Here is a 17459-nt window from a genome sequence, read left to right as displayed (position 1 = left end):
CAACCAACAACAGTACAAAGAAAACTGCAACTCATAGTGGAACGCCGCATTTCAGAGCTTACAGTGTATGAATGTTAGAGGAATATTGACGTGACAATCAACGGGTATAAAGATTCAAATTATATTTAATGTTACCGTTGAAGAGAAGCCTATAAATAGGTGAGAAGAACAATTGAGAAATATATATCTATCGATCGATCTATCTATTCTCTTAAGCTTGCGGTTACCCTGTTGAATTTATCGCTCTTACTCAAGAATCAAAAAGCTCACACTTATCAGATATATTTGTTGCATTTGAGGCTACCTTTCGAGCTTATAAGCACAAACTGTTTTGCTGTTTATTTGATCTTTAATTAGGTCAGTTGTGCTTAGTTCAGTCGAAGAACTGTGAGATATTTCGTAAACTAAGAGTTTCAGTTTTGGCAATGTTAAGTCCAAACTGAAGTGGGTCTGTACAAGTTTTGTATCGATCAAAGTCTTTTAGTGCATATCATATCCTTGTGATAGAAGAGGTGACGTAGGAGCATTTGAAGTCTCCGAACATCCATAAATCTTTGTGTGTTCTTACTTCAATTATTTATTCTATCTTTCATTCAGTTTATTTCTGCAACTATTATAAGTTAAAATGATTGTCATTGACTGACGAGATTTTAGTTTCAGTTTGTCACAAAACTGACACTTCATTCGAAAAGATTATAAAATCGTGAGTGTTTATTGAACTCCCCTTTCTAAACACATCTCAACCAATCAACCGATCCTAATAATAACAATGTTTATGAAAATCACAATTTTTAAATACATTATTTATTTGAGCCAACTTTTAATTTAGGAACACTTCCACAAATTAAAAGTTATATTCTCCATAATCCTCTTATAGAATTCATACTTCTATTTTTCTTCGTGCTTATAAATTTCTTTATAAGCCGTTCAACACATTGAACTATTTTACTTCTCAACGGGATCTAGAAAGTTAGCACTTGTGTGACCCTCAATGGTTCATTGATACAACTAGCAGTGTGTTCACATCTCAATGTGATTCAGGACTAAACATGTTTTTATATGAGCATACCCTAATTGCTTCATTCTTACTTATCAACTCTTTGATAATAAGAACGTCAGAACTCAAGTCTGATAGTACCCAACCAATTATGTTAAACACCTAGCAGCATCGCTTACATGATTCCCTAGGTATCAAATGATGGTGCCTGCAAGAATCTATTCTATTATGGTTAGCGTACAGTACGGTCCATTCATCTCATATATCCCGACCGATTCGACAACCATTGATATATCGAGAGTTGCCAAAGAATCGATACTATGTGTCATGTCGTAGTTGCATCGATGATGTAATCTAAGAAACTCTTTCTTAATTACCACCAACACTTTGATCAGAGATTTCAAACTACATACACATGAGATCACATAGGATATCTATACATGAAGGTAAGCGGTGAATCCCCGACTACAATGCATAGACTCCTATATGTTTTGACAAAACACCCAACCTTGCCACCTGATGACCCAATATGAGTCGGTAAACAAGTCAAAGTGCAATGCTAGCATATAGAGTCATAAGAACTAATGATGTACAACCATGAACCGAACCCCTTGAATCACAACAAGCACACAAACCCACGGCTCCTTCTTGCTTGAATCTTACGGTTGTCCAGCTTGTTAATTACTTCAATTTTATCATGTTTTGTTCATGTTTTATTCATATTACATCATGTATTGGCAGCGTGTCCGTCGGATTCAAAACGTTTTCAAAACAAGCGTAAAATCATCGTATTTTTGAAAATAAACGTTTTACTGTAAAAGATATCAAACACTTATATTTTTAATACAAAAAAATTAAATCATGCATAATATGATTTGTATGATGTTTAAAGGAGTTTAGAAACGTGTCTTTGCGTTTATAATGCTCGAATGTATGATATTTTGCGAGAGTGCGACGTTGGACGACCGGACGACGAAGAACACAAGCTTTTTCTTTCTCCCAAATTTTCGAAAATATGAAGTTTGTGTGTGGTGTGTTTCACGGCTGCTGATGGTGTGAATTTGTGAGGTTTAGAAGACCTGGGACACTTATTTATAATTTAATTAACATATTAATGTGCTTTGGTTTTGGGCTTGTAAGCTTAAGGATAATTGGACCTACTTAAATTAATTAAATTAGGCCCAATAACACTTATTTAATTAAAAAATAAAAGTTTATAAAGTAATTTTCCATAAAATAATATTTTCGATCTTTTAAAAACTTCTTGTTTGTCCAAAAACGACTTCCCAGGAAAAATCGAGCTCGACTCATAAAATAATTCGAACTCCAACATTTTTAGGAAAATTAAATCATTTTTAATCATATTAGAAAGCCTTGCTATTAATTAAAGAAAAGTACATATTCTTGTCTTGGTCGTCCCCTGTCTCTTTTCCACTGTCTATTATCGAATATGTGGGTAAAATCTTTAATTTCATGTAATCATGTCATATTATCATTTAATCATGCAATCATACATTTAATCATATAATGAATATCATTCTATCATTATCAATTTAAATAAAACAATTAAGCAATTAAAATAATTTTGAATGCATGCTGTTTACGTAGGTTGGTTTTTCGGACGTTACAGAAATATTTGAATGTTGAAAATAAGAGTTGTAAATATTGAAAATTAGTGTGCGATGATGTATTTATTTTTGGATTATTTTCAAAAAAATTCTATAAATAGGTCTCTCAATTTGTAAAAAAAATCACAATTAAGTAGTGAGAAAATTTTATAAAGTGTGTAGTTTGATATATTTTGTGAGTTTGGGATTTCTACTTTTACCGTAAATTTTTACTTTTAACAGAAGATATATTAAGACACAATTTTGACAACACAGAAGACCAAATCATAGATATCTAAACATAAATGATGGAAACATACAGTTTTTCGTATTTAAATAAAAGTAAATTTAAATAATAATTATTTAAGTTATTCTTATCTTAATTATTTTTTAAAATAAAAATAAAGATAACAATAGGTCAAGTTTGAGCTAGAACCCTAGATTCGACCAGTTAAAATTAAGAAAGCTCTGAGACTCGTTAAATTTTGAAAGTATCAAACCACAAAAAGCCATGATTCTTAAAGAGACAAGAAAAATAAAAACAATAAACAAAAACAAAATAAACTTTATAGAAAATTAAAACTGCAAAATAATTTAAATATACACAAACCCACAAACCAAATTGTCGTCGAGTTATAAAAAACCAAAAACGACCAATTATACTTCAAAATTAAATGTTTGATAGTGTTGTGAAAAAGTAAAAATTTACGGTAAAAAAGTAAAAATCTCAAACTCTCAAAATTATCACACTACACACTTTATAATATTTTTCTCTCAACTCAATTGTGTTTTTCTTCACAAATGAGAGATCTATTTATAGAAAATTTTTACAAATAATCCAAAAATAAAATACATCATTACCTACATCATCACACACTAATTTTCAATATTCAACACCTAATTTTACCTAATTTTCAACATTCAACATTCACATTTTCAACACAAATATTTAACACATTTTTAAATAATTTTTCAACACTCCCCCTTGTGATGATGATCATAATGATTGTATACATTACGTGTTTTTATACTGCCTCGTTAAAAACCTTACTAGGAAAAACCCATTGGGATAAAAACCATAGTAAGGGAAAAAGAGTGCAGTCACGTAAACTCCCCCTCATGTTGACACGAACAATTCTTCACAAATTTCGTAGATTGCGCATCCCAATATTATATATGTGCTTTCTGAATATTGTCGTAGGAAGTGCCTTTGTGAAGAGATCTGATGAGTTTTCACTTGATTGAATGTGACGAACATCAATACATTTATTCTTCTCAAGCTCCTTGGTGAATGCGAAGAACTTAGGAGGAATATGTTTAGTTCTGTCGCTTTTTATGTATCCTTCTTTCATTTGAGCAACACATGCAGCATTATCTTCATATAGTATCACAGGCTTCTCGTCGAATGATAATCCGCATGAGATTTGGATATGTTGAGTCATTGATTTTAACCACACACATTCACGGCTTGCTTCATGTAGTGCAATAATCTCGGCATGATTTGATGAAGTTGTTACAAGTGTTTGTTTCTGTGAACGCCAAGAAATTGCAGTGCCTCCACGAGTAAATACATATCCAGTTTGAGAACGTGCTTTGTGTGGATCAGATAAGTATCCAGCATCGGCATAACCAATTATACTTGGATTAGCATCTTTTGAATACAAAAGTCCCAAGTCTGTCGTTCCTCGTAGATAACGGAATATATGTTTAATTCCGTTCCAATGTCTCTTTGTTGGATATGTGCTAAATCTTGCCAATAAATTTACGGCAAAAGATATATCAGGCCTTGTACAATTTGTAAGATACATAAGGGCACCGATAGCACTTAGATATGGTACTTCTGGACCAAGAATATCTTCATCATCTTCACATGGACGGAATGGATCCTTTTCTATGTTTAATGATCTAACAACCATTGGAGTACTTAAAGGATTTGATTTGTCCATATTAAAACGTTTAAGGATCTTTTCTGTATAATTTGTCTGGTGAACAAATATTCCACATTCTTTTTGTTCAATTTGTAAACCCAGACAATACTTGGTTTTTCCAAGATCCTTCATTTCAAATTCTTCTTTCAAGTATGACACAACTTCTTGAATTTCCTTATTTGTTCCAATGATGTTTAAATCATCAACATATACAGCAATAATTACGCATCCGGATGTTGTTTTCTTAATGAAAACACAAGGGCATATTGAATTATTTACATATCCCTTTTTCATCAAGTGATCACTTAGCCTATTATACCACATTCTGCCGGATTGCTTCAACCCATATAATGATCTTAGTAATTTCACAGAATAACATTCTCTGGGTTTTGAACTTTGTGCTTCAGGCATCTTAAATCCTTCAGGGATTTTCATATATATATTACTATCAAGTGATCCATATAAGTAGGCTGTAACAACATCCATAAGACGCATTTCTAAATTTTCAGATACTGCCAAGCTAATCAAATACCGAAACGTAATTGCATCCATCACAGGAGAATACGTTTCTTCATAATCAATTCCAGGCCTTTGAGAAAAACCTTGTGCAACAAGTCGAGCTTTATATCTTACTATTTCATTTTTCTCATTTCGCTTTCGAATAAAAACCCATTTGTATCCAACAGGTTTTACACCTTCAGGTGTAAGGACTATAGGTCCAAAAACATTACGTTTATTTAGCGAATCCAATTCAACCTGGATGGCATCTTTCCATTTTATCCAATCCTGCCGATTTTTACATTCACCAAAAGATTTTGGTTCATGATCTTCATTATCATTTATGATGTCGATTGCCACATTATAAGAAAATATATCATCAATTTCTTCTATATCTTTTCGGTTCCATATTTTTCCAGTATTAATATAATTGATAGAGATTTCATGATTCTCGTCAGTTTGTGGTTCTGACAAAACATTTTCATCATCATGTGTTTCTTCAGGAACATCATTCTCTATTTTGTGATCATTATGTGTTTCTTCAGGAACATCATTCTCTATTTTGTGATCATTGTGTTTCTCTATGAATTTTCTTTTTCGAGGATTTTTATCCTTGGAACCAACTGGCCTTCCACGCTTCAGGCGTTTAATGACATCATGACTATCTTCAATTTGTTTCTTCGGAATTTCAATTCGAGCAGGGGCATTTGCAGCATGTATATATGATTTAGTTACCCCTTTTGTGTCTGCAAATGCATCTGGTATTTGATTTGCTATTCTTTGCAAGTGCACAATTTGCTGTACATCTTTTTCACATTGTTTTGTTCTTGGATCCAGATGTAACAATGATGATACATACCATGTAATTTCTTTTTCGGTATGTTTCTGTTCTCCCCCTAACATTGGGAAGATTTCCTCATTAAAATGACAATCAGCAAAACGTGCTGTGAACACGTCGCCTGTCTGTGGTTCAAGATATCGAATGATCGATGGACTATCATAACCAATATAAATTCCAATCTTTCTTTGAGGTCCCATTTTCTTTCGTTGAGGTGGTGCAATAGGCACATACACCATACATCCAAAAATTCTCAGATGAGAAATGTCTGGTTCTTTACCAAATGCAAGCTGCAATGGGGAGTATTTATGATATGCACTTGGTCTGATGCGAATTAATGAAGCAGCATGTAAAATTGCATGTCCCCATATAGAAATAGGGAGCTTTGTTTTCATAATCATTGGTCTAGCAATCATTTGCAGACGTTTAATCAATGATTCAGCCAATCCATTTTGAGTATGTACATGAGCAACAGGATGCTCAACAATGATTCCCATAGACATACAATAATCATTGAAAGTCTGGGAAGTAAATTCACCAGCATTATCAAGTCTAATTTTCTTGATTGTATAATCGGGAAATTGATTCCTCAATTTTATTATTTGAGCAAGTAATCTTGCAAATGCAACATTTCGAGTTGACAATAAACATACATGTGACCATCTGCTGGAGGCATCAATCAATACCATAAAGTATCTGAATGGTCCACATGGTGGATGGATTGGTCCACAAATATCACCCTGAATACGTTCAAGAAACATTGGTGATTCAGTTTGGATTTTGGCTGGTGATGGTCTTATAATAAGTTTTCCAAGAGAACATGCTTTACATTGAAACTTATTATTCTGAAAGATCTTCTGGTCTTTCAATGGATGACCATGTGTATTTTCTATAATTCTTCGCATCATTGTTGAACCAGGATGTCCTAATCGATCATGCCAATTGGTTAATATTGAAGAATTATCAATTACCATGTTTGATTCAATGGGACGTATATGTGTATAATGCAATCCAGTAGGGAGCATTGGTAGTTTTTCAATCACATATTTCTTTCCTGATTTATATGTGGTAAGACACATATATTTCTCATTCCCTTCATTCATTGTTTGAGTATCATACCCATGGGAATATATATCATTAAAACTCAACAAATTTCTTTTCGATTGTGGTGAATATAAAGCATCATTGATCAAAAATTTTGTACCATTAGGTAACAAAAATTGTGCTTTACCACATCCTTTAATCAAGTCTACAGGACCTGATATTGTATTCACCGTTGTTTTTGTTGGTTTTAGTTCCAAGAAATATCTTTTATCTCGGAGGATAGTGTGCGTTGTACCACTATCGGGTATGCAAACTTCAGCTTTGCTCATAGCATTTTCCATATTTGAACTTCAAAAAATATGCAATGAAAAAAAATTAATGACAATACATATTTAAATATAACACATATCATAATTGTACAATAAAACATTATCATATAAATACATGAAAAATAAATTATTGTACATTTATATTCTACCACTATATTGTTCATTTTCAGAGAAATCATTGAGAAAATCTGCAGCATCAATATTGTTCATTTCTATCCCACCAACATATTGATCATTTCCAGAGAAATCATTCATAAAATCAGCAGCATCAAAATGAGTTGAATCACTCAAACGGTCACTTCGCTCAGTGAAGTTGGTCTCCTTTTCTTTCCCCTTTATCGATTCTTTATAAAGTTTGCAAAGATGCTCAGGGGCTCGACAAATACGAGACCAATGTCCTGGAGTGCCGCATCTGAAACAAGAACTTTCAAATCTTTTCGAGTGATTTTCATTAACACTCATGTTTTCTTGATGCCTTTTCTGTGGATGGTTTGGGACGTTATTTTGAGATGAGTTATAGAAATAACTATCTCGATTATTTTCAAAACCACGGCCGCGTCCACGACCACGACCACTTCCTCGTCCACGTCCACGTCCACGACCTCGACCTCGACCTCGACCTCGACCAAAACCTTGTCTTTGAATTTGATTTTGGTTTCCAGGTTTAAATTCATTTTTACTTACAGCATTTACTTCTGGAAATGCTGTTGATCCAGTGGGTCGGGACTGATGATTTCTCATTAATAGCTCGTTGTTCTTTTCCGCCACAAGAAGACAGGCGATGAGTTCAGAATATCTCGCAAATCCACGCACTCTATATTGTTGCTGTAGTGTTATATTTGATGCGTGAAACGTGGAAAATGTTTTTTCAAGCATTTCCGATTCTGTAACCTCATGTCCACAAAATTTTAACTGCGAGATTATTCTATACATCGCTGAATTGTAATCACTGACTTTTTTAAAGTCTTGGAATCTTAACATATTCCATTCATCACGGGCGGTCGGAAGTATAACTTCCCTTATATGTTCAAATCTCTCTTTTAATCCTTTCCACAGAGCCATGGGATCTTTTTCGATGAGATATTCACATTTTAAACCTTCATCAAGGTGTCGTCGTAAAAATATTATAGCTTTTGCTTTTTCTTGTGATGAAGATATACCATTTTCTTTAATGGTCTCGCTTAGACCCAATGACTCAAGATGCATTTCTACATCAAGAGTCCATGGCATATAGTTTTTCCCAGTAATATCAAGAGCGATGAATTCGAGCTTTGCCAAGTTTGCCATGGTGGTACTAAAAATTACGATGCATTTTATTAGTTAATGAATATTGCAATACAAAGTAATGGATAAACAACAAGTACAAGTATTCGTAAAAATAAAGAAAACACACGAGGAGGATATTCTCCGATAAATACAAGACTGGTGAGTATGATAACCAAAATAATTAAAAATAACCTCGTGAAAGCCATCTTCTTTTTTTCTTCGAAAATTTGATGAAGAATAATTTTTAGAGAAGAAGAGAAAGTTGGAGTGATTGAATGTATTTGTGAGATTGTATTTATAGAGCAAAAACTAGCCGTTTTGTTACCGTTTATTACCGTTGGTGTATAAGAAAATAAATGTATGTATTTGTATAATTTTATGGTAATAATATGGTGTATATAATATTAGTCATATTTAAATAATTATGTATATCATATCACATTATTATAATTAGGTGTCATAAGTTATTTTGTTTAAAAAACCTTATAGGCTTTTATACTTGTCGTATCCCTTACCGGGAGTGTGGGATGTCGTCTTAACATCCTCCCAGGATTTATAACAAGTTTTTGAAAAAATTATTTTTATTATTTCTAACAATAACATTATATTATATATTACATATATAAACAATAAATAAATAACAGTAAAATAAATATTATTACTTTTGTTACCTTTTTCTTCTGTTCGGAGCTTGGAAAAATATGGAGGACTTTTAGAGCTTCGTGCTGATAACGTGTTGTGAAAAAGTAAAAATTTACGGTAAAAAAGTAAAAATCTCAAACTCTCAAAATTATCACACTACACACTTTATAATATTTTTCTCTCAACTCAATTGTGATTTTCTTCACAAATGAGAGATCTATTTATAGAAAATTTTTACAAATAATCCAAAAATAAAATACATCATTACCTACATCATCACACACTAATTTTCAATATTCAACACCTAATTTTACCTAATTTTCAACATTCAACATTCACATTTTCAACACAAATATTTAACATATTTTTAAATAATTTTTCAACAGATAGCAGTGGTGTATTTGTGGGTGATAGTATTAAATAATTGAATAAATATCAAATTGGTGACTTCTTTACTCACACTCCCAACTGCAACTCAAATGTTGACGTCATTCCCCATCTGCCAACCGCTACTTCCCTTCCTTTAATTGTTATCCTTAAATTTACAACTGATTCGTGTTCATTTCTCAAGGTTCCCTTCAATTACAAAGTTCAAACTACTAAATAAAAAAATCTGTGTAATTCCTTCTTTTATCCATAATAGTTGGGTGAAATTTATAATTTTAATATATAATTTTATTAGTAAAACGAAAGCAGATGTGAATAATTGCTTATTTCATCGAAGAAATTCACGAACTTCCAAATTTATAAAATAGTAAAATCTACTAAAATTAAAACTCCACTTCACTGATCATAAACTTTTAAAATTGATCAACTCTAGCATGAAAATCACCATCACCATGAAAACTCCACTCCATTTCGATCAGATTCCTAATTTTACACGCTAAACTAATTCTACATAACTCTTGATTAAAATTACAAGAAATTCCCTTAAAAAAAATAAATGAACTGATATAATTAAAGGATTTGATATTTACATTCTATTTTTTTGTTATTTAAACTCTGTTTGTAAATAAATTTAACACTTATTTTATATATAAAATGAAATATTGATAACAAAAAATAGAATATAAATATTAACTCCATATATTTCATTATTGAAAATTTAACTTATCATAAATACATAAACAAAGAAGGGGTATTTTAGAAGTTACACAAAAAAGGTAGTGCAAAAGTTGCCATACTCTCCACTATATATATATATATATATACACACTACTCCACACACAACTCACAATCAATCTTCCTTCCCCCGAAGAGTCAACTTCAAGAGTATCGAACCCAAAAAATGTCTCTGATCACAGATGAAATGCGAGCAAGCGCGTCGGAACTCTACCACGGCCACGACATATGCTCAGAGAAATCAAAGTTCTTGCTCACGGAAGTCGGCCTGCCCAGCGGCCTCCTTCCCCTGCAAGACATCGAGGAGTGCGGCTACATCAAAGATACGGGCTTTGTGTGGCTCATACAGAAGAAGAAATGCGAGCACAAGTTCGAGAAAATCGGGAAACTCGTGCAGTACGCGAGAGAGGTGACAGCCTACGTTGAGCCAAACAAGATCAAGAAACTCACGGGGGTCAAAGCCAAGGAGCTTCTTCTTTGGATCAATCTGAGTGAGATCTCTGTGGACGATCCACCCACGGGGAAGATCACGTTCAGGACTCCGGCGGGGCTGTTCCGGACCTTCCCTACGTCGGCGTTTGAGATAGAGGGGGTGGAGAAGCAGCAGAAGGTGGGGGTATTGGAGGGGAAGGCGGCGGCCAAGGGGCCGGAGGTGGTGAAGGATGGCGGGGAAGTGAACGCGGATGCTGCGGTGGAAGTGAACCCGGCTGCTCAGGTGGAACTGAAGGAGGCGTAAGGGCTGATCGATGGGGCAGGTGTTGTGTGGAAAATGGTATCGGCGCCTAGCTTAATCAACATGGGAATATATATAATCCACCATTTTCATGAATTTAATTAAATTAAAATTATTATCAATAGATATCTTTGTTTTTTATGTATTGAATTGACAATAATATTTGTTGATTTGGAGTTTGTAACGCTTCTCTCTCTTCTTTTTTCATTTAATTTGATTTTCAATTCACATATTTGTATTATCGTGAAACTTGATAATTTCATTTTTCCAAATTCCATGTTAGCAAGATTAATCATCATTTATATAATTCCTTGCAGAAAATAAAAAGAAATAATTATTTGTAACTGGCAATTCTGTATAAATTCAAAAATAAAAGGAAAAGTAAATTTGAATATAATAAACATGATTTTATTTTTCTTTTTACTATTATTATTGTGATTTAATAATTGAGTCAGTAGTCATATGGCACTTAGGACTGGGAAAATATATCGAAATATCGTATCGAAAAAATACCGAAATTATCGAAAAAATCAATATATTAAAATTTCGGCGGTATATACCGAAAATATTTTTTTTTATTTTTTTTTAAAATTTAAGTTCGGTATACCGAAAAAATGTCCGACCGACATTTTTTCGGTATACCAACATTTTTTCGGTGTCGATACGATATCCGGTATGAACTTTTTCATATCGGAAATTCGGTATACCGAATTTCCGGTATCGATATCGATATGGATTTTTCCATACCGATATTTACGGTACGGTATACAGTACCGTAGTTTGGTACGATATACCATACCGTACCCACTCCTAATCGCACCGATATATATCTTGTAGAGGGTCAAAACCGACGTCTAAATTCAATTCCTATCTTCCCAGCACTTCTAGGTGTACGCGTGTGTGTACATGGCATGCTTATATCTTATTAAAACATTTTTTTTATTTTATATAAAATTTAGTGAAAATAATTTTTTGGTCATATATATTTGTATTTTTATAATTTTGGATGTTATTAAACTTCAATTTTAATCTGTTATATTCATTTTTGATAATTTAAAATTTTTTTAACGTGAGACATTGATACAGTTGTCTATTCGCAAAATGATAAATTATAGGATAAAAAATGTTAGTTTTTCATAAAAATTATTATATTAAAGAATTGAAGTACGAAAATATTGGACAGATTCATAAGCGTATTATTGTAACCATTATTATTTGTAATATTATAATACAATATATTTTTAGTAATTCAATTTTACTATTTTTGTTTTTGGAAATACTCTTATCAAAATAAAACGATTGCCAAAATACAGATAATAATTCAAAGCCCAAAGAAAAATATAAATTTAATCAGTAAACTAAGAAAAAAAATTGTAAATACAGAAATTAAATAAATTAAAAAAATCTATATAAAGATATATTAATTTTAGAATAACTTTCATTATATAAAAGGAAAAAACATTACAATTAATATCCATTATATCAAGAAAAAATATTATAAATAAATGCAATGTGTATCGTTAGAAACTTACAGCAATAGCAGTTATTCTTGTTTTTTTACTAAATATTCCCAACTTATATACTTCATTTGTGAATCACACTTGGGACTCAAATTGTAGTAAATTTATAACTTTTTCGTTCACTAATTTATCTTTTTCGTTCACTAATTTGTCATATTTTAGATTTCCAGATCGTTAAGTATTTAAATTATGATTTTGTTGCATGAGCTTTTAATAACTAGCTATTTTTGTCTGATATTTTAATATCCGGCTAATTTTTTCCGATTTCTTGAGTAGCATGAGAGACTTCAGTAAATTCTTACAATACATCAGTATTTTTTGATATCACACCAACAATCCAACAAAATATTACTCGGAGCCTAAAAATTCAAAATTAATGCACTAAACCAAACGGAATATTTAATTTAAGGATAAACTAGAGAAATACCCTCAATTCAAGTTTCAATTTAGGATTTACTCACTAGGACATTAAAATTTAGTTTGAACTCCTCATTTTTGACAAAGTGATAAAAAAAATACCCTTGATTTAATAATTTTTTCAAAATTGGTATCAGAGCTGAAGTAAAATTATTTCAAATATACTGATAGGATCGGTTATGAGGTGAAAGAGTGTTTAGAAAGAGGATTGAATAAACACTTAACGATTTTCACAACTTTTTGTAATATTGCGTCAGTTTAGTAATAAACTGAAACTCGAGAATCTTGTCAGTCGATATCAGTCAGTTAACAAGTAATGTGCGGAAATAAACTAACTGAAAGATAGAATATAAACAGAAATAATAACACAAAAATTTTATGGATGTTCGGATATTTCAATCACTCCTACCTCACCCCTTCTATCACAAGTATATGATTATTTACTAAAAGACTTTGATCGATACAAACAATTGCAAAGACTCACTTCAGTCTTGGATTTAACACTGCCAAACTGAAACTCTTAGTTTACAAATAAAATTATCAGTATTCAACTGGACTTGAAAAAGATTTAGCACAACAAATCTCTTTAAGATCAAGTTCTACAACAACAAATATAACGTCTTGAAAATCTAAAGGTCCACGTAAACCACATGTATGCAAGTTATTAAATTTTTTTGTTATTTTATTAAATTCTTTTAAAGCATTAAATGCATGTTTATTTCATCAATTTATGATTTATTTAAAGTTTCATGCACTAAGATTTTTAGTTGCATTTCATGCTTGAACGAGGAACGGAGACTAGGGATATTCAGGAAAAATATTTTTATTGAAAGATTATTTTTAATTATTTAATATGAGGTATTTTAAGTGTATTTTTCAAGAAATGGGCTTTGTTGGGTATTTTTACTCGTCAGAGCATATTTTTAACCGGTATGCAAAATTTAGCGAGTCGAAGGACTTTTTGGGGGCTCGTGAAATATTTTAAAAAACGTACCTAAACAAAATATTTTTGGGAGTGTGTTTGGGCTTGTTGGATTAGTTTTATTGCTTAATGGGCTTTATACCCTTTTAATCCTTCTAAAATGCAATTAAGGCCCATTAGTACACTTTATTTAATTAATTAACACCTAAACTAAAATCTAAATCCATTTTCCCACATAACAGCCGCCCCAACCCCTCCATTCAGAAGCTCCCCTTCGGTTTTGGTAAAGAAACATACAGCAGCCCTCATTCCTCCATTTTCCTTCAAGAAAATATCATCCCCGCTTCTCCGGTGACTCCCTGGCGCACATTCCTTCAAGTTTTCTTGCATAATATTGCTAAGGCACGCTATGTATCTTCTTTTCCATCATTGACATCATATATACATGCTGATATGTGTGCAAATTATGTTTAATACCCGGTCCTTGCACCGTGTTACGTTTATGTATCGTTTTGTTCATAAAATCTGCATTCTTATGCATGTATCTCACGTTTTATTGACTCTTGTGCAAGGGGCTACCGATTTTATGTTGCTTAGGGGCTGAATACATCTATGATGAAGGGAGCTAGGTGCTGGAGTCGAAGCTTGGGTGGTTTAGTTGAGAAGGTAGGAGAACCGATGGGTTTCACTTGGTCGTGTGGGTTGATTGTGGCTACATCGGAGGATTTGAGCGAGCCGGCGGTGCGAGAGCCACTTATAGCCTTGGACCAGACCCTGGTGGGGCTGAGTCAGGGTCTAGGATGGCTCGGACACAGCTGGACGTGAACATGAACCCGATCGAGCAAGTGGGAAGGATTTTGAGCGAGTTTCGGGTGGGCTTCGGGTGTGCGTGTGTTGCAGCGTGCATGGGGCTGAGTCCTTGGGATGGTTCAGTCCAGAAGGGTTCTAGGGTGGTCTAGGAGAGGTTGGTTAGGTGCTGGTCCGCGTGGTCTTGAGCTACGATCGATAATTAGCAAGTTTGGTACATTGAGGTTCGAAGTTGTAGTATGCTGGAAATTCCAGCAGCTTGTGGCCTCCTTTTCGTGGGTTTTAGTGGGCTGGAAAATTTGGTTTAGGGGCTGGTAGAATGTATTTTAGGCATGGTTTAAGTTTGGGAAAAATTTTGTTGAGTTTCGGGTCAATTCGGGTTAAAACCGGCACCCCGGTCTAAGTTTTAAAACGAATCAGTTAATTTATGAATTGGGCTTGGGTTTACATCTAGGAATGCTTTTAAATATGTTTTGGGATATTTTAAGGAGTTTGGTAAGCTTCGGGTCAATTTTAGAGGTCCAGGGCTAAAACGGTAATTTTTGGGTTTTTAATGGGCAAAATAATCATTTTGCACCCGAGGTGAGATTTTGGTCATGTCAGCACCCTGAGCACATTTTATCATGTTATAAATGTTTATGCATCATGTTAACGATTTTTATGAAATTATGATAAATACGGTGCATGCTTGTTTTAAGGAAATAGTTACGTATATTCATGTTTTATTAAGTGGTGAATATGATATTATTTTTGAAAGATGGGAATTCGTTGTGACTGACGATGTATATGTATACGATGATATAAGATATGATGAGTTGAGGCCCGGGATCAGTGGACAGGTAATGCTGTCGCTGATGTCTTTCGCCGTCCGGTACTGTGGTTACATGTAGATGGATCCATCAATAGAGCTGATACGATAGAGCTGCTACGAAAGTCACAATTAATGAACTGAATTCAATAAAAAGAAAATGTATACGTTTATGATGACATGAGATGACATGATTTAACACGTTATGAATTTACACGACATGTTTATGTTCATGTTTTTAAGTTAATGAAAGTTATGTTGAGTATGATATTTTTCATTGTTGTGTGCCTGTATATGTACTTTTATTCCTGGTACAGGTGTGTTGAGTATTTAGACTAACTAGGCGTGTGTGATGCAGGTGAGTTTGATGCTGATGAGACTGGAGTTGCTGAACTTTGAGTATGCAGCACTGGTGTGGTGACACGACCTAAGGATCATTATTTTTCTGTATATTGATTCATGTGTTTTGAGAGGAGTTGCGCATTTTTATAGGTTGACGATATTATGATTTTTACACGTTTACGTTTACGTTGATTTTAGATGACGTTAGTTATTTTTAAACTGCGCTACTTTTATTGACAAATAAATACGATTATTTTAAATATTATTTTGTAATTGCGAGCTTTTAAAAAAAATAAAAACATTTCCGCACTTTTAAAACAGTAGACGTTACAGTTGGTATCAGAGCAAGGGTCCTGTATAGGGTTGTGCCACCACCAGCTTCTGCCGCTCAGTGTTCAAGCCTCAAGTCTATAAGTTTTAAGGTTTTAAATGTTTTTAATGCTATCACCTGCAGGTGTACATGATATATGTAACGTTCGAAAAACCAACCTACGTAAACATGCATGCAAAATTGTTTTAATTGCTTAATCGTTTTATTTAATTGTTTTCAAATGCTTACATGATATTTATTATATGATTAAATCTATGATTACATGATTAAATGATAATATGACATGATTTCATGAAATTAAGGATTTTACCCGAATATTCGATAATAGGCAGGAGAAAGGAGACCGGGAACGACCAAGACAAGAATATGTATTTTTCATTAATTAATGGCAAGACTTCCTAATATGATTTAAAAATGATTTGATTTTCTTAAAAATGTTGAAGTTCGAATTATTTTACGAGTCGAGCTCGATTTTTCCCGAGAAGCCGGTTTTGGGCAAATAAGAAGTTTTAAAAGATCAAAAATTATTATTTTATAGAAACTAATTTTATAAACTTTTATTATTTAATTAAACAAGTGTTATTGGACTCAATTTAATTAAATTAAGTAGGCCCAATTACCTTTAAGCTTGTAAGCCCAAAACCAAGCTCATTAATATGTTAATTAAATTATAAATAAGTGTATTAGGTCTTCAAAATCTCACAAATTTTTTCACCAATCAGCCCAAATTCTCCTTGCACACACCATCAATATTTTTGAAATTTAGGGGGAGAGAAAAGCTTGTGTTTGATCACTTTTACGGTAGAACGTTTATTTTCAAAAATACGATGATTTTATGCTTGTTTTGAAAAACTTTTTTGAATCCAACGAGGACGCTGCCAAAATATGATAAAATATGAACAAAACATGAAAAAGTTTATAGGAAATAAGCTGGAACAGCCGAGAGAAGAGAAAAGAAGGAACAGTGGGTTTATTTTGGTTCCACAAGAATCATGTGGCTCGTTCCTTTGCATGGGCCTTGGGGGCTCGGCCAGGGCCGGCTGGGGCTCGAGGAGGGTCAGGTGTGAGGGTCTGGTAGAGTCCTAGGGGGCTAGGGCTCGCGCTAAGGGGGTGGGAAGAGGGATGGTTAGAGTCATGTGGGCTCGGTGGTGGCTCGGCTGGAAGTGTCTTGGTCTGGCTAGGAGACCTTGGGCGAGAATCTCCATGAGTGCAGGTTCTGTAGTTGGGTTCCAGGAGTGATTGAGAGAGCTAGTGCTAGGTTCTTTGAGCTGGGCTTGGTCAAGAGGGTGTCTAGGTGGGTTGGCTCGG

General features: G+C 33.4%; 1 protein-coding gene across 1 annotated transcript; it reads left to right on the top strand.

Annotated features, from left to right (window-relative positions):
* The first annotated feature begins 10375 nt into the window (after window positions 1–10375).
* Window positions 10376–11128, top strand: LOC140972177 (uncharacterized). The gene has a single exon (XM_073434643.1). It carries the CDS (start codon window positions 10438–10440, stop codon window positions 11005–11007), a length of 570 nt encoding a protein of 189 aa, XP_073290744.1. The 5' UTR covers window positions 10376–10437; the 3' UTR covers window positions 11008–11128.
* Window positions 11129–17459: the final 6331 nt, after the last annotated feature.

Source organism: Primulina huaijiensis, chromosome 3 (assembly GCF_012295235.1).
Source record: "Primulina huaijiensis isolate GDHJ02 chromosome 3, ASM1229523v2, whole genome shotgun sequence".
Lineage (NCBI taxonomy): Eukaryota > Viridiplantae > Streptophyta > Magnoliopsida > Lamiales > Gesneriaceae > Primulina > Primulina huaijiensis.
Note: the sequence above shows the minus strand (reverse complement) of the source record. Positions and strands in the feature narration are given on the sequence as shown.

What these genes read in the sequence shown, in the direction of transcription:
- LOC140972177 (XM_073434643.1), top strand. Translation starts at nt 10,438, where the DNA reads ATGTCTCTGATCACAGATGAAATGCGAGCAAGCGCGTCGGAACTCTAC.